At 23.8% G+C, this 20,134-nt stretch overlaps 1 protein-coding gene across 3 annotated transcripts in view; it reads right to left on the bottom strand.

The window, feature by feature from the left end:
• LOC136974808 (transcription cofactor vestigial-like protein 2) overlaps window positions 1–20,134 on the bottom strand; it is a 48,246-nt gene that overhangs the window by 7,027 nt on the left and 21,085 nt on the right. The window contains exons 4-5 of one of the 3 annotated variants that reach the window (XM_067269756.1): window positions 16,722–17,207; window positions 7,902–7,999 (exon numbers count right to left, since the gene is read on the bottom strand). In XM_067269756.1, coding sequence (XP_067125857.1) covers window positions 7,926–7,999; window positions 16,722–17,207 — 560 coding nt within the window. In that variant the 3' untranslated portion in view covers window positions 7,902–7,925. Of the gene's footprint in view, window positions 1–7,878; window positions 8,000–16,721; window positions 17,208–20,134 lie in introns of all 3 variants that reach the window. The other 2 variants (XM_067269755.1, XM_067269757.1) reach the window with 2 other exon arrangements.

Genomic DNA, 20,134 nt, shown 5'->3' on the forward strand with positions numbered 1-20,134 from the left:
TTTAATTAAAAGTTAATTCGGTTTTCATTTTGCAGTTAACTATATTTTATCCATTTGATACAGCTTATTTTTCCAATGTTGAAATTATACTTTATAAGTCTTTAGACTTTCAAACGTTATAAAATTTCTTTGAATTTCTTCAAATCTTGAAATGTTGCCAAATATGCAAAAGAGGAGTAATAATAATAAGACAGCTTCAAAATTTTGAATTTGCAAATATCCACACATCATTTTAAGCATATATTTATAGAAATTTAAAAAATATTAAGAAAAATTTTGAATAAAAAATAATTTCTTGCACGTCATAATAACACTCGTATTTACAACTTAACACATTGAAATTTTTTTTTCATAGACTTATAAGCTTCTGTACGTAGGATCAATTCATCACGAGTGATGTGCCGTGGTACAGGTTTGCACAATGAAGTTCTTGTACACTTCTTGTTTTATCTAGACCTATCGCTTTACTGAAGACTATTCTTCTTTAACTTTGTGCTGTGAACCGTCTCACTACTGTTAAACCGTTACGCAAAATCCATTTACTATCTACTAATCTTCATGCTTCTCGGTTTGTTCTTTTTAAAACTAAACATTCTGAAACGAAGATGAATTTGTTTACTTTTTTTTTAATGTTTAAGCGCATTTACCGCAGGCTATTTAAGCTTGTTTAAGAATTTTAAGATATTAATTTTATGCGTGTTTAGGATTCGAAATTGCCTTTAAATAAACCTATAGGGTTAATGTAATTAGGCTGTTTTTTATATTTAACTCGTTTTCCGATAGTTTGTTTACATCTTTTTAATATTCACAAATTGTAAATGCCAAGAGGCAAGTTATTTAATTGAACGAATGCTGTAATAAGTTTACAACAAATTCAGTTAAAATCCTGTAATTGTATAATTTTTTTAGAAAAAAATAACTTAATTCTATCTTAATTCTAGATAATTCATTTAACAATTAGTAGAGAAAGTGCTATTAACTTCTAAAGTCTACATCCTTCTGTTTACATGTTATGTTTATCATTAAATACATTCAGGCCTATATCTATCCTTTATTAACGACATTCATATTTATATTTTATGACTAAATATGGAAGTCAAATTGAATATTTTGTTTATTTAAGATAAATTTTAAAAAATGTCTAATAAAATTCGGGCAAACAAAATCATCGATAAAGCCTGTTTTGCAAAATAAAACATACAGATCGTTAGTTTTTCTCATAAAATGTTTAATTAAAAGATGTAACAGAATAATAAAAGATGAGAAAATGTTTTACGAAAATTTTTAAAATAATTAATTTTTTTTAACATTATTTAATTCTGGGTCTATTAAATTACTGCAGCTTTTTAAAAATATTTTAAAAGCTTATAAAACTAAAAATAACTTATTAAAGTTGCCTTATTAAATAAATGAACAATGTGTTTTAATCAATATATAGAGTTAAAAATGTGCTGTAAAAACTGTGGTTTTAAATTACAAATAAAAGCCTAATTGCATGAATTAAATCTTATAATATTGGACTTTTAGAGATATTTTGAACTAACAATTTTATCTGTATTAAAATTGAAAACAAGGTAATTAATTAGCCTATATATTAAACATCCAAATAATGTATTTGATTCATACTAACAACACTAACTTCATAAACAGCATATAAGTGTAATTAATCATTTTATCCTATTTTACTAAATAATCATCATTTAGTACTTATAAAAACTTAAAATAAATGGAAATAATCTTTTTGTGGTTATTGTATATTCTATTTATTCCATAAATTTAGGACATAAAAACTTTTATTATTAATAATTTCAAGTAGACAAGAAAATACATTATTACTTTTGTGTAATGAAGTATAACTTTATTCATACTTCATTATATATTTTTCAAATTAACATCAAGCATACGTAATATATTCTTGTTTGTCTATATTATTCCACAGAAGCAAACTGAATATGAAGTTCAAAATTTTACCTATATTAATTGAAACTTTCACTAAAATGCAATGGTTCAATAAGTTACATGGGTATACAACCTATGAAATGGTTCATTATAAATAACTTTACAATATTTACTAAACTTAGATTTAATCATCTTCAATTATGATAGAACACTTTAATTTTGATGGAATTAAAGCGTGTATAACCTATTAAACATTATTATTACTTAAATTCTTAATAGGCCTACTGATCATTGTCTTTAAACTTGATAAGTAGATTTGACTTACATTAGAAGTTTATTAATCAAGCTAAGGCTACTTATTAGGCTTATTTAATTTAATTTTATTAACTTGAAAATTCAATAATGAGATTGATATCTTATATAATAAGATGATATATTAAGATAATTAAGTCAATAACATATAAATTAAAATGAAATAAATTATGAAAAATATAAGTTCGTTTAAATTTAATTTTCTTATTTTAATAGATTGCAGGTTTCACACTCATCTATAATTGATACAAAATTATATCCGTTAGAAAAATTCTTCACATAATAAAACTCAATTTGCAAGAACTATGACAACACTTTTTACAATGTTAGAGGCTTAATGAAATTAAAAACTGACTACTTGACTGCTTTAAAATTTAATAATGATCAGTTTATAGCTAATAAATGGTAATTACGGTATCTCAATTCATACTGCAAATTAAATACTATTTCTAGTTCTAGTAATAAAGACGAATATAAATTTTTTTCAGAGTTTTAAGAAACTTTATACGCGTTTGGTGTGTCAAAATACGTCTTTAAAGATGTTTGATAACCAGAGCCGCCGAGAGGCATGGAGTTAAGGATTTTTCCCTGGGGCCTGCAGTGGTTAGTGGTAGTGGGGCCCTATGAATAAATATTATTTTTACTGACAAAAAATAAAATTTTTAAGATTGCATTTTATTAACAATGAACATCAATCACTATGCTGAAATTTAAGACACAAGTTAAAAGACTACATCCTAAGCACTATTAAGGAAATAATATATAAAATAATTTGAATACTTGATATTAAATTGTTATATTAAAATATTTTGATGATATTTTTCAACAGAAAAAAATTGACTGATTTTTAGTAAGATAAAAAAAAATTTATGAATAAATAATTCGATAAAAAGTTGATTAAAGCTTTAATTTTAAGGTCAAGAATTGCTTCAAATATATAATGATTAATATTATTTTTTGAAATATTATTACAGCATTGTACAGTACATTTATATTGTAACCTGTATCTGAATAGACAATAGTGTCTTTCAGGTAATAATGCTTTAAGGATGAAAGATAAGTCAGTCTCCATTTTCTGGGCTCGGCCGTCGGGAATTTGTATGAGGCCCGCTCTATTTATTTATTTATTTTTGAACAAATGAAATATGTTTATTAATAAAAATCAATTTTAAAGACGTTATTTTTATTACTAAAAATAACATTAATTTATAAAGGTAGGAACCACTACGAATCTCTAAGTTTTTTTCCGGGACCGGAGAAAAATCTCCAGCTCTCCCCTCTCGATAGCCCTGCTCATTTCTTTTATTCTTTTCAATTAAAAAATTCTTTTAGTTCATCTAAAAATGCAAAAACCTAAAATTTGTATGATTTTTTATAATATAGTTAATACGATTCAACGAAGTTCAATTTCGTGTAGACTACAAGCTATTTTACTGTTTTATTTAAGTTAAAGCAATTTTCAGAGAAACTAATGATTAATAAAGAATTATTTAAGCTATTAAAATTTACTTTGAATTAGGAAGAAGTAATTTTATAATTTCGTTTATTTTTATGTTGCTATTAAAAAATTTGAATTTTCTAGTATCAAACTTCCATCCTTTTTGTTAATGTTTTTAATAGAATATGAAAGAATTAATTGATTAAAAATTGATAACTTCTTTCATTCTTCGTTTATATTATTTAAATACCAACTTAATTATTGTCTAAATAATCGGAAATTATTAATTTGTATTTTCATCAATATTTTATAAGCATTCCTATGTTTTTAATGCTGACTTTGCCCTATAATAGAAATAAATTTCTTAAATAATGTACAGTACAGTACTTATTTTAATTAATAAATATTTAGTTTTATAAACGCACGAAATGAAAGGTAAGAGCTCTAATAATTAAAATTAAAAAAACAATTAGACAAATTTTCAGCAATTTTCACTTTTTAATTAATCTTCAAAAAGACTAAATTTATTATATTTTTACGCTAATATTTTATAAAATATTAAGCTTATGCTCTGTTAACATGCCAAATTAATATGTTCTGTAATTAGAAAATAAAGTTAAGAAATTTTGTAAGTATAAAAATATAAAATTTGAATTTAAAAAGTTAAAAATATCTTATATATAGGCTTCGATATAAATCTACTTATTAAATTTCAGTACCAGATACAGGCCTAAATAAAATGTTTTTAAAAAATAATTGTTTTAACTAATAATGATTTTTATCTGCGATAAGAATAACTTGTTGGAAGTAATCTTAATATACAAATGCTCTTCAATATCGTTATTATACTATATTAAAATATATTTTTATTAAATTAACACTATTAAAAAATATTTATATTTTCAGTTAGTGTACTGCACTATACAAATGATGAATGTATAGGCCTAAATAAGCTTTTAGATTATATAATTAGATATTTATTCCCTGGAAAATTTTAAGATTAATTAATAATTAAATTTTATTTCAGTTATTTCATATATATTTTCTATACTTTTATATTTTTAATAGTCATTGATGTTTATACAAATCTGTAAGAATTTGTTAGATTATGTTTCTAACGAATTTATCTAGGCTTTTTAAATTAAAATATATAAGATAATCTAATTTCTTTTAATTCTTTTATGCTTTTATGAAAGATAAGAAATTAAATTTTGCATAATTTAAAATTTTAATAGTCAAAGAAAATTAAGCTGTAGATTAGTGATTTTATTAACGCATCTATATTGGTGTATATAAACAATTTTCAATATGTTTCTATAGACAATTAACTAGTATACCATTCTCTTAGGACTTTGGTACATCAATAAAAAATATCTAGGCTACATTTAATTTTTCTAGTAAAGCTTTATAAGACAAATAAAACACACATTACTAACTTTTACTTTGTTTCGGAACTCGTTTCGAGTTCCATCTATTATCAAAAACACGATAGCCATCAATGAATGAGAGAAAGAATCGTTGACATGCCTCAGGGACTGATTCACTGCTGTGAGTTTGCGCAATAAGCGTTGATCGACATCCAACCAGTTTCTGGATGGCTTTCCTAATGAAAAGGGGTGAAGTGGGGAGGAAGAACGGACGAGAAAGCGCCAATCAACTGCCTCTGTGTCTAATAACAGCAGCTGGATCGATGGACAGATACGGTCTGTCTGCGAAATTGAACAGACTCTTCCAATATCCAGCAAGAAGGAGATGTAATAAACGCTTTAATCTTGTTTCCGATATCAAGTACAGGGCATGCTCACTTTTTTATGCCTTCTACACTGAAAATAGAAGGTATGCTAATGCGAGATATTCCCATAAAAGATGAGGGTGTAGCATTTATTTGATTAAACATATTTTATGATTAATGAATTTATTTCTCTTTCTTATATCAGGAGGAAAAAAGATTCCAGAGGCAGTTTTAATGACTCGCAACATCATAACTTTTATTAAATACAGAATAAAAGTTTGTGGTGGTATTTATAACTTTTTCGGGTACGACACTAAAATAGAAGATAATAAATCATTATTTGAACTCTTTCTTTCAGTAATTCAGTAAGTTATCAGAAGAATTGAACTAAGATATATGAAGACATTTTCTCTTCAAATTAACATTCTTAATTCCTAATCAGAACAGACGGAGCGTGAAGCTCGAATAGAAAAAAACAATACAAAATTCTTAATGTAATTTTAAAGTAAGTGGGTTTTGCTAGCAGTGCATTTCTAAATATAGAAAGTTATCAATCAAAATATAAAGTGAGCATAAATTTAGTCGAGTTTACATTGAGTGCTTCATAAGTTTGCTGGTCTATAGTAAGTTCCCAAGAGCTATACTATTCTTTTTTCATCTTAACAAAACTATCAGACAAATGATTTACAGTGTGATAAAGTTTCTTTGTCATAAAATCGGCACAATGGTTTGGTGGTATGTCAGCTGCTGTTATATTGGGAGGTCTTACATTCCGTGCAGCAGCGAGGCCATTAGCTTTTCTGTGGTTTAACTAAATCAGAGCGTTAGTTTGAAATTATATTTATGAAATTATGTAGCTTTTAGATATTTAAGTCTCGAATCGCTTTCTCTTGTTTATTATCTTACATTTATTTTATAAATAAATAATTATGCGATAAACATCAAATGTAACTTGCACAAATAGAAAAGTTTAAATAAATTAAATATATTAAATACATTCAAATCTTTTACATTAACATACGAGATATTTATATACGATACATTAATATACTTTATTAATTTTTACAGAAATAATGATGAAAGTCTATTAATAATCACCAAATGAATTGTAAACCAAACTTACATGAAACCTACAAATACATAAGCGCAAGCATTTTTGTCAAGTTAGTTTTTACTTTATTAAGACAAAAAGTTAAATGACTTAAATAATTTAATTCCGAAATCGTGTAAATACTATTCTTTTTGTTACTGCATTCATATTAACAGAAGAAATAAATAAATAAATGCGGGCAAAAACAGGAATTTTTTTGAAAGAATCATTACTGTATTTCTAGCGAAACTGTTGTACATCTTGTAAGACGAGCTATTCATGGAGTGATGACACATTCTTCCCATTATTTTCATGCTTGAAATGATGTAGCTAAATTGATTAAGTCTAAATATCATCCCAAAATTATCATTATTTTTTTATGCTGCATGGATACGAATATGTGAATGTATAATACTTTTATCTCAACACATTTTTTAAAAAGGAAGTTATCTATAATACAATTAGCTTTTATCTACATAAGCGATGAATGCAACTTTATATAGAGTCTGTGTTTTTAAATAACACGTGAACAACACATAATCAGATACGATAAAATTGCTATTATTTTAACATATTCAGTTAATTATACTAAATGAAAACTAAATTTTTATCTTTCTAAAATAAATAAGCATCATGTCTATTTTAAATTATTTCTTATTAAATTTTTCGAAATCGGAAACAAAATAAAAATGGTTAATTACGACATATTAAAAGTTTAATAATTTATGAGATTTATTAAATCATTGTTTCTGTTAGTGAAGTTAAGTTATTATTTAATGTATTCAATTTGAGAATATTCTTACATTAAAAAGGAAAATATGAGAAGCCATCACCAGACATAAAAAAGTTAAGTCTGTTGTGAAAGAAAGATGTTTACCAATAGTTTTATAAAAGTGGTTAATGCTATCAGTTTTCCGACCACACCCTCATTGACAGCTTGTTAGTTGGGCCCACCCACCACCGGAAACAAAAATGCATGTGACGCCATGACTCGAACATTTACCAGAAAATCGCTTGGGAAAATTCGTTCATTCCATGTTAAGATTTATTTCCATTATTTTTCCCGCTCTAGTTTCATTATTTACATTCATTTATATCTCAAATATATTCAGAATATTTAACATAAAAAATTGTTAACATGTTTCAATAACCTACGATATCGTCGAGAATCATAAAATAAAAAAATAAGCCTTAAAAATATAAAAATGTAAATTAATAATGTTTATAAATAATCATTATTCTAAAAGAATAAGTTAAAATTTCAAAGATTTTTTCCCTTTGTTTTGCGTGTGTCTTGTGTTTAACAATTTCCTTTTTTTTTTTTCTTTACTTTCTAAAGAAAGGAAAAGATTTGCGGAAAAAAAAGATTGAAATTTTCTGGTAAAATTTTCTCATAACGTCACATACCGAAGATAGTTGTTCAAACATACTCATTGCAAGGCTGATGTGCAGATTCACCGGTACGATCGAGGAGCATGTATTGACTGCAGCTTGTAGAACTCATACATGTACCCACCATTGTTGTGATCTGATTGGATAAAGATACATCGTCATTCACATGTTTCTAAACTTATTTTTAAATATATTTCTACCCCGACGGTAATAGATGAATATTTATTTAAAATATTAATTCTTAAACAAAAAAAAATAATAATAATATTTTAATAATGCATATTACGACTTTCAATAAAATATGATGATAGATTAGAGATTAGATTGTACAATTATGGAAGACGATTAGAATTTAATCAAATATTACTTTGTTAATGATTAATTTCTAAATAAGTAAATAAAAAATCATTTTAAATATTAAAACATATTTTATACATAACATTTACTTTAATATTATTTTTAAAAAATAGAATAAAATTCGATACCTTCAGCGATTGATTTAGAATATATTTATATATTTAATAGGCCTATTACATCTTTGAAAGCTTAAGTTTTAACAGTTCATAACTTAATATTAATTTTTAATAATTTAGTTTGTATATGTAATAAATGAAAAAATATAATGAAATGTTTTATTAGTCCTAATTAAACTGAAAATTATAAATTTAAAGTAGATATTCTAAGTATTAAACTTGCTTGTAATTGAACATGTGTAAATTTAATGTACTGTACTCTAATTATAATTCAAATTGTTATAAAAACATATTTAATAGACTTTTTAACATTATAATCGACAAAAAATCTGGTCATTTTAATTAAATTAATATTAATGCGTTATTTAATAAAAATATTCATAAATAATAATGTAAATACATTAAGATTGCGGCAAAAAATTCGATATAAAATAAAATACTTTTACATGAAAAAGTTACTATAATTAATTACGAAATGTTAATTATATATTATTAAATTTATTAAATTTTTTATTTAAAAAAAATCAGTTAGTAAATTATAACTTTTTCCGATGTTATAAGTCAAAACATAATTTTACGGGTAAAATAATAAAGTAAAAAGAAAGGCCTTCACATTTTAATAAAGCTTTTTTAACTTAAAATATGATCAATATCTCTTTAGAAAAATAATAATAGATTTATGGATGAAGGGCGCATTAAATCCAACAAATATGACTTCAAATAATGGCTAAAAGTTAGCTCTTGAGAAAATTACACGCTGATGTTTTCGGATATCTTTGTATCCGATTTGTATTTGTGGAGAAACAAATATAGACTATTAAATTATGAATTCAAGCTTTATAGTTAGTATTTTTAATAGTTGTAAGTTATTTTAATTAGCTAGTTAGACAAACAAACATTCTTATCTACAAAAAATAAAGCATACAAAATTTATCCAATGTAAAGTAAAAATTTATGTATAAAAGTCAGAGACGAAAGACAAATAGATAAAATCTTTTTGACAAATATCAACTGCTCTTTCTGCAATTTTCCTTAGAATCCAATATCAAATTCCATAGGCACTCTACTACTTCAAAACACTTTTCTTCGACTATAAAAATGCAAAATGAAAAAAAAAAAGTAAAAGGCTTTCGTAGCTGAATATTAGTGTTTTGAATACATAGAAACGTGCGGAATAATAAGAATATTTTTAAATTTTATAAAGAGCTATTTTTCTTTAATACGTAGAGTAAAATTTATTTTCAAATGCAAATCACTTATTTCATGCATTAAATCAAATTTCGTTCTTTATAATTGAGATGTAACAAAATAAATAAATAAATAAATAAAATATGTTTTAAAAAATAACTAAGCAGAGAGGCATAATACAGAAAATTCGTTAAAATTTAGAATATTGAATCTACATTTAATTTGTTTCGGATAAAATAAATTTGACTGTCTCTTAAGCATTTTATTCTTTATAACGAAATGATTCGTTGGAATTTGGCAAAATTTCTAATGTACTACGTTTTAACAAATAAGTTTATTCCACTTCACTTTACACTTAAATTTCATATATTAAAAGACGATAACCCTACATTCTTTTATTATTTACTTTATATTTTGCAAAGTATTGTGTTTTTGAATATAAAAAAAAAACATTTCTACAAGAATAGAAATGCGTTCTTTTTAAATATAATTCTTGTATTTGTTTTGATTTATCAAAAATTTATGTAAGTTTACTTTAAATTCTTAAAGAATTTCCACTAATGCTGGGCCTAATAAATTTAAATTCTTTAGTTAATAAGATATCTTGACAACTCAGATATTTTTACTTCTCTTCAATTTTAACGATACTATTATACTAATAACGTATTATGTTTATATTTCGATATGACAGAGTCTATTTTAATATTATATATAGCTATAGAATGCGGTATGATAAAAAAATTCTTGTGTCTACGCTCATATATAAATACGTTTTTAATATTAGATTTTCTATTCTTTTAATTCATTATGGTTTCATATCATCTTGGATACATTTTTCTTTATCTTAGTGAAAATTATTCGAGAAGTCCGAAATTATTTAATGGGCCTTCCTGTCAGATAGATATTAAGATTAAATTCCGGATACTTCTGGATAATATTTTCACTAGTAAAAAATGATCCGAGAAAGAATGAAAAACGGAAAAATATGATAAGCATGAAGGAATTTAAGATTTTAAAAAGTCGTCTAATTTGTTTTTAAGCTATCTTATACCAACTTGAAAGCTTAATTGACAAAATCTTGTTCGGCAGTTTTTATTAATTTTTTAAAATCGTCATGTCTGTATTTAAAAAGTCCGTATTAAAATTTTTAGATAAGTTTAAGTCGCTTAAAAATTCGTTTAAAGATTAATTTTCCTCTATTTTATTTGATTTTACTTGATTTCTCAGCTATTTTATTTCTGTAATGTTAATTTATCGAACATAAAATAACTAAAATAAATTTGTCAAATTTTATAGTAATAAAATTAAATATTGTATCAATTTTTTAAAAGATTAGTTTAAAAATAAAATAAAGTAAAATACATTGGCACAAAATAACTTTTAATTCCTTAAGAATAGCTTATAAAAAAATCTTCGAGATGCTGATATCAAAATTTATATAAGCTACACTCCCAAATTATAGAGGAAAGAGATCTTGACATATGGAGAAACATAATTTGAGATAAAGACTGCTTGGAGGAAAAAAATTGCCAAAAAAAAAGTAAGAATGCAGATAGAAATAAAATTCATATGAATATAGTCCATACAATCGAGCTTAATATCTGTGGTAAATGTAGATATTCAAATATAGAAAACAACTATAGTTATAGTTAATTGAAATTATATTATAGTTTTATGTTTTTATAATATAAAAATTTTTTAAAATTTATTCTAAATTCGATACTAATTTTCCGTATAGTTCTATAATTTAAATTAAAGACCGTGTCAATATTTATAGAATTTTCAAGATATTTTCAATTCGATAAGCATAATCTATGATAAGTTAAATATTTTTATGATATAGCCTATTATGATCTCAATCTGAATATAAATTAAGTTTTAGTTAGGCTGAATATATAAGCGGAATTACAAACGGATATTTACATAGCTATTTATAATTCAAAATCAGTCATTATCCACAACAGAATAAATTAAACGAATGAAACATTACGGGAACGGCATATAAAATATCTGCAAAATTTCGACATAAATTATAATAAATTCGCTTGATATATTTTATGTAATATTTTAATTATAACAGTTGTGAACTCGATAAATATGTTATTTACAAATTTTTCTTGTTTTAGATTTTAGCGATAAGAATCAATCCAATGACAAAAAGATCTCTAATCTCATGGCAAAATGTTTTTTTCAATACGACTTTTCGATTTTCTGTTTAAATATTTTTTACGCTATTATCATAATTAATTCTAAAATAAACGTTTGTTTTGATTAAATTTAATTAAAATTCTATTGAAAAATATTTCTGTCGTTTAATATTTAATCATTTAACATTAAATCTAAATTATTTTTAATATTTGAAATTAAATAAACTACTGAAACAGCATAGTTCTAATTAGCTCTTCGGTTGACTTGTCTTTATTTTTCTTATGCCGTTTCTTCAGCCAGTATCTATTTTCATTTAAACCATTAAAGCTATTGCAATATTTATGAAGTTGAAATAAAATAATCTTAAACAGATTTAATTGAAGTTGATAATCTTAAATTTATATTAAAGTGACTACAAAAAGCAAGAATTATTTATCCAAGAAACAAGCTCAAATAACACGACTTTGCAGATTGTTTTTCGATTCGTATATTGAATTGTATAGAATTTTAAACATGTTAGTTTTTTTTTATTGAAACGTATAATATTCGGAATTTTTAAAATTAATTATTTTAACTTCATATTTAGTTTCGTAAAGAAAAAGTTACGATGAAAACACTGATATTCTAATTAATCATCGCAACTTTTATACTATGATTTAAGATTATGGCATATGTAATGTCTTTAGGACTATTACTATCTTTCTTCATAGGCCTTGTGTAAATCTCAGCGAATTTCACGTAAACATATCAATATTACTATCTATTATTATTAAATCTATCAATATCTATCAAAAATTTAATAAATCAAAGTAATTTTAATATTGGATATTAAAAAGTCAATACAGTTTTTATATTTTAAAGTATTTATTTATTTTAAAATATGGAAATTTTGGAAATTTGCAATATTTTTTAAACTCTTTTTTTTTCTAAATGTGTAAAATTAAATTGAAAAAAAAAATTATGAGATAACTTCTTCGTTTAGGCCTATGATTTTACTCAAAAAACCACGAATCATTTATTTAATAAGTGATTCTTACGTTTATTATTTTAAAGTGATGTGATTTAATTTGTCTAGGCTTACCGTAACTAAATTTGTAAACATTAGATACAGTGTAAGCAAACTTCAAGCTAAATAAACATAAATCTATTGTTGTGGAAATTTAATAATATTCAAACATATTCATATGCCATACAATATTTGTTGTTATAAAGCGTATGAGAGAATAGTTTCACAAATATAAGAATGCATTACAGATCTACCGAATTGATTTGCATTATGATAGATAAGCGCTTTCAGTCAATCAATCGTCAAGACAACTTTATTCCACTTGCATGCCTTTGATCTTTTCTTCGAGTGAACGGTCTCTTCGCTTTCGATCAATAACTACTGTACATTGACTTACAACCACTTTCTAATAAAATATCCAACTGCATTTTTGTTTTTAAACGCTTCGATTTCGTTAAAGTGAAATTCAATATATGTATCTAAAACAATTTTTTAAAAACCTTATAAGTATATATCAATAAATATCTAATTAAAATTTTATCATGTTCTTCATTTTTTAGGATAAGTTTATATTCGATCAAACCGACATATTTTATTTTTGATAATAATTATAATTGATATCGAATTTTAAAATATTCGGAAGTTTTCCTTCCCGAAAAATCTAATTTCGCTTATTCTATATATATATATATATATTTTTTTTTTTAAAGTGAAGAAAAAATTATTAGGTAAGAAATAAGATTTCTAAACCGAAATATTGTAGTCTATACAGAACAATTAGCAAATACATTTTTACGGTTCATTAAATTTTATTGCTTTTCCCGCAAAACTAAAAAAAACTGCAGAAATAACAATTATTATAGTACGTAGAAAAACGACATGTTCTATTTTAGGAGGAATTTTATTTCAAAATGAGTTTCTAACTTATACCACTATAGCAAAATACAGTATACTTAGGCCTATATGAAGAGAATAGCAGTAAAAAGGATATATATATATATATATATTTTTTTAAAGAAATAATATTATGAAAGTTAATTTGAAAATTTTATTAGGCCCGCTCTTTAATATAAATTGTTATAATTATAATTAATGTTTTACTAACACGAATAGACATTAATAAAACACTAATTTAAACACGAATAAAAAATTATTATATCTATATATTCTAACAAAAATCTAATTTTTTTTAACTATTAACAGATTTCAGATTTAAATGTAAAGCACGTTTTTTAGTAATAGACCCTATAAATTCGTAGAATTACGCATCATTTTACTATCGCTATTATTATAAATACAAATTAATGTCTAATAATCTAATGATATCAAAAATATGATTTTGTTCACCGATATTGTTATTTCAATTTCTATTTTTTAATGTGTATATATTTTTTCACGAAACTTATAAATTTCTGATCACCAAGCTTGAAAAATATTTACTGTTAGATTTATTTACAAACTAAAAACAAAGAAAATATAAATATTACACTGAATATTTTTATTTTTTATTGAAGAATCCAGCGAATATTGTTTAGTGAATTAATCTTAAATTTATAATAAATAAGTAACAAAATAAACATTTTATTTGAAAAATATATTCAAATATTGAAATTCTATTATCAATTTAGAAATACAGAATGTAATTTTCTATATTTATAACGTTAAAGTGAATTGAATTATAATTACCACACAGACTTTGATTGTGTAATGATTAATACGAAATTTATAGACTTGTTATGATACAGTCCATAAGTACAGATAATGAAAAAGCTACATTAACATTAGAACATTAATTATTTATTAATGGTCTAGAGATTCAATAAAAACGCTATTTTATAAATTAAATATTAAAAATTATTGTTTTATATATTATTTTTTAAGCGATTATTTTTTTAAGAAGAATTTTTCTTTGCAAAAGATTATTTAATATTTTTATAAAATATAAATAGAACTGAATCTATAATTATTTTACAATACAGCATTTTATATTTGTATAATATCCGATACTATACTAAAGCTAAGCTTACTTTAAAATTATTTTTGCAAGGAAAATTTAATTGCATTTTATTCACATAGAAATAAGCTTATGTACTGTACAGTAAGTACAACAGGCAATAAATTCCACACTTCCATATTATATAAATATAAAAATTTATATTTAGGCGGAGCTAATACTCATTTATGTATTTACAAATACGTTTGATCTAATTGGCTGAAAAATTTATAATATAGAAAATTTCTACCAATCAGGAATAGTTCCAAAGTCAATCAATTTCAATTGTTTTAAGAGAGAATTGAATTTAAAATGTAAAAAAATAACAATTTCAAAAGAGTTTATGATAAAATTTATGCAGAATTAATTATTATTAATTGTAATTTTTGGATCAAGCCTATAAAAATATAAAATGAGTAGAATGTAATGAGTAATTTGTTGAATTTTTTATTTAAAAAAAGAGAAAAAAATAAGATTTTAACAAAAAAAATTTATGTTATAGTTTACAATCCTGAAAATTTATTTGTAAAACACAAACTTCTTAAATAATAGCCTATTTAGTAAATTTAAAGCCTTGTTTTATTTCACTGAATCAAAACAGTAAGCAATTCATACGCTCAACAATTATTAATGTCAAGTTTTTTCGAAAACTTACCTTTTTGAGAGTTTTATCATTTAAAAAAAATTCCAAACAAAATTTTACATATTTTCTTTTTCTTTTCGAAGTTTTATTCATTAAATAACAAAAACTTAAATAATTTCTTTTTTAAAATAAATTTTCGATAAATTTTTATCAAAACACATGTTACTTAATAAATAGAATATAATTATTTTAAATAATAAGTTTTAACATATTTTGTTTATTTTTTAATATTTCAAATTAAGTAAAGAAATTTCTGCTTTATATAACTTAATAGACGTATTTCTTTTATTAAATGAAATAAAGAATTGTAAAAAACAAATCTAACTATATGAAGTTTCTAAAATTTGTTATTTAACAATATTCTAATATTCTACGAAATAATAGTCTGGGAACCTCTAGTATAACAAACTTATCATTAATATTTTGTATCTTATTATAAAATATATTAAAGGAATCTTTATTATGAAAATACAGTTTTATTCCGATCTATTGGCCGATCTTTTCTCTTTATTCCAGAGAATGCAGTTTTTATATATAATAATAAGCGTAATAATTTATTACCTTCTAGACATAATCTCCTATACTTCAGAGAGCACATAAAGAATAAATTCAGGCTAAGTATAAAAAATAGATAAGTAGAAAAAGTTTTTATGAAGAGTAAATCAATTCTCGAATTATCAATAAAATTCAATTTAATTTACTTTCGTTTTTTCGTAATTTAATTCGTTTCGTAATTTAAAACGTTACTTTCAAAATGAATTCATTTTGAAAGTAACGTTTTTTGATAAATTATAAAATTAAATATTATAATATTTACCGGCATAAAAAGATTCTATATAGTTACATTATCTTTATAGTTTGCAATTCCACATACAGTATATTATATATAACTTATATAACTTACTGTATACAGTAATACATTTCTAAATATGTATTTGTTTAGATTGTAAGTTTGTCTAGACTCTTCCGAAACTTTTAACTATTAATAACGTAGGATTAAATATAAAAGTAAAATTATAGGCCTAAAGGTAAAATACATTTTATGTCTGATCTATAAGTTCGAGTAAGATAAATTGGAATAGTATATATTAACAACCTTTGATTATATTCAAATGCTTTCCAGTTAATTGATTTAAATGAGATGTGAAAAAATTCATTGGTAAAACTTTTATTTTTATTTAATTTATTTTAATTATTCAATTAAGTTATTTCATATTTAACTTATTTAATTTCAAAGTATGTAATAGGCCTTTGTTTTTTCAAGCTTTTTCATAATAATAATAATAATACTGTTTTGAAAATTTGATTAAAGCTGAATTTTTTAATGTACTTGGAATAGGAAACGATTAAAAATAATTTTATATTAAAATTTGTTATTTTAAACATATAATAGAGGAAGTAATATACCTGTCATAGCACCCATTGGACTGTACGTTGCACCATAATTTGTATCCATGTGACTTAAATTGTGAGCTGTGAGAGGTTCGTGGTACCTGCTAGTTCCCCAGGTATCTGTAGCTTTTTCTAAACCAGCACAACCAGGTGTAACTGGCGTCAGTCTTGTGGATCTGACTGGAGGTTGGAGGAATAAAGAGCCGTATTGTGGATTGAAACGATTAGTCGCACTCATATTTGTGTATGATAAATCGTGAACAGTTGGCCTAGCACCGTATGGACCTGCCGATTGTGCATGTCCAGTGAATGTATAATGCCATGGATCTCCTTGATGAATTGTAGCATGCAAAGTGCCAGAATGATAAGAGTCTGTTGCGTAACTGATGTCCGGATGGTTTGTGCTGGTAGCTGACATGGCACCCAAACTTGTCGATGTGGGCTGATAGTTGCAATTCCAGAAGGATGGTGGAAAATTTCTTTGTGACATAGGTGGACTATCTAGAGAAAAAATGATAATTACAATTATTTTTGCAATAAAATGATTTTCCTATTATTTATATATTATTATTATTAAAACAAAAAATATTTTTATGTTTTAATATTATTATAGGCCTAAGTTAATAATACATTATTATATAAATATTCAGCTTTAAAGCTTATTTTTCAATAATAGAAACATCTCTGTTTGACTGTAATAAATATTAACATTATTAAACTTTCAATTTTGGCAGCGTTTTTCAAAAAATAATATTTAACAAATTAGTTATAAAAATATCTTACTTTCTAAATAAAGAAATCGAAATAAAAAATATCCTTTATTTAAAAAAATATCTGATTTTATCGTCCTTACTTTATTAAGTTATGGTTAAAAATAATGATAGAGGTATTTGAGAAAAATAAAAATCCAACTTTAAACTATAGTAGCATGTCATACAATTTTTTTAATCTTTAGAATTTCGGCTTAATGCCAACAATAGCTTGCTTATTCAACTGTATCATATTCAATGACACTTTTTACTAGGTCATTCATAATTGTTTTTGTTTCTCAAGATATAATTGGCTTCAAAAATTTTCAAATTTTTATCGTTTATATAGATTAAACTACACTGTGTCGTTTATTTTAGTCTGTGATATATTGTAATGCAGATTTAACTTAGAACTGATCTATATTAATGTAAACAAAGTAATAACGTATAAAGCTATTTAACTTAAATATGGTAATTACATATTTATTTATATATATATCGACATTTTTTATTCTATTAAATAAATTCTAGAAAATATCTTACTATTGTTGAGAAATTAAACACTAATTATAATTCGCTTAGTGTCCTCTGGGCAGAAAGAATTTTAAAAAAACTAAATAATAATTATTATTATAGTTAAAATTTCTTTTAAAATAAATAATCTTAATTAAATTATTTAAAAATTTTAAATTTATTATTATCTTTATCAGTTATTTGAATAGTTTAATGTTTTACAAGTAAACGTTTTTAATCGCAAAGAAAAAAAACGAGTTTAGGAAACGTTAATTAATTTCATTGAATCATTTTGATGTATTTTCTAAAATTAACAGTTTGTAGATCAAGTGAAAACGTAAAAATCAGAGAAATATTCTTAAAATTCTTGTTTAACAAAAATCTACGAATTACTTTCTTTCATATCTTTCTTTCCTTCTTCACTGTTGTATATCATGAACCATCATTTTACAATATATTTTCTAAATTTAATACTTAAAAGTCCAGCATTTTTTATGTATTAATTTAACGAAATTGTCTTTAATATCTTTTTAATCAAAAATTTCACATTTACAAAATTCCTAAATCCGAAAATACTCAGTTAATTTGATGTAATTCACAGATTAAACCTATTATGAAAATCAGAAAGAATAATGGAAATACAATTTCTTAGTTCATCAAACTCATTGCAATCAAAGACTGTAAAATTTCATTTTACCAATAACGAATTTCGAGTTCAAGAACATTAAATCTACCAGAATTTCAGATATTAATGAAAAAGAGGAAGATATGAAATTTAGTTCCATAATAAATTTGTTTTCTCTTATTTTATGAGTTCTTTCTTTTTATTATTATTTACTATGGGATATTGAATGATAATGATGTATAGTCAAAGTTACTTTAAATATTTCTATTATATAACCATGGTGTTGTTAAATTTTAAGCATATTTAGAAAATAATATTCTGTGTGAATAATATAACCTGTACGAACCCGAAAAGTAAACCTGTTAACGGAGTTATAGGCCTACTGCGCAAAAAATTCTTCTCTATGTTTTCTATAGAAATTATTCCCCCATCTCATAGTTTCAGTTAAGTTACATCTATCGAAAGCAACTATTTATTAAATAGATTAATTTAAACATAAGACTATAAATAATATCTCTAGAGTATACAGAAGTTTGATATTTCACTTTATTAATCGGAATAGTCATTATTTTTCACTATTATTAGTAAAAACGAATCTAAATTTAGCTTATAATTAACCAATTTACAGCTAAATATATTTTCAATATTGATATATTTGAAAAAGTTGAAAAAGTGAATAATAAATTTTTTATATAATAAAAATTTAATAATTAATTAATAGATAAATATACCAAAAGCTTATCTGTATTTAAATATTTCGAGAAATTCTTTAATGACTGTAGAAAAAATACACTTAAAATGTTAAAAATAATACGAATAAGTAAAAGTAAATAATGTAAATTCATTTTTATAATTCTTTTCAGTTAATAGATAAATTTTGAACGATATAATTCAGGAAAAACTCTGCAGAATTTAGAGGCCTAATATACTAATATTTAGGCCTATTTATTACTTATTTGGTTATTATTCTTTAGTTAACTATTATGCATGCGGCTGCTATTAGAGCACCGTGCATAAAATTTGTCATTAATCACTTTAAAAAATTTTAAGTAAAAATTTAAAATAATGATAAGATCCTTCTAACACTTTGTATAAATTTTATTGGTAATTAATTTCCAAACGAAATTTAATTATCTAAGATAAACTTTAATGAAATAAACGAAATTACTTTATCTACTTTCTTAATTGAATCGGAAATATTAAAGTGGAGTTATAAAAAACTGGAGAAGTTCATTTTATTAAAAAAAAAAAATTCCTGAATGGTTTGGAATTTAAAACTTTAGACTATCAAGTTAGGAGTAGTTGCTTATAGTTTTTGTCGACATGACGACGTTCGGTCACTTAATTACCAACAAAACAAGTATTATTTGAAGTCCGAAGAAGTAAATTGAAAGAAAGAAGAGGATGGCTAAGAAGCATGTGACTATAGTCCGTGTTTTAATTTATCACTTGGGCGGTCTGAACTATTCGACCGTTCACGACAACTACGACAAACATTCCCAGTGGCTGTCTCCGTCTGTGGTATATAGATGATGATGGGA

Source organism: Centruroides vittatus, unplaced genomic scaffold, assembly GCF_030686945.1.
Source record: "Centruroides vittatus isolate TY-2023 unplaced genomic scaffold, ASM3068694v2 contig_357, whole genome shotgun sequence".
In the NCBI taxonomy this organism is placed as follows: Eukaryota; Metazoa; Arthropoda; class Arachnida; order Scorpiones; family Buthidae; genus Centruroides; species Centruroides vittatus.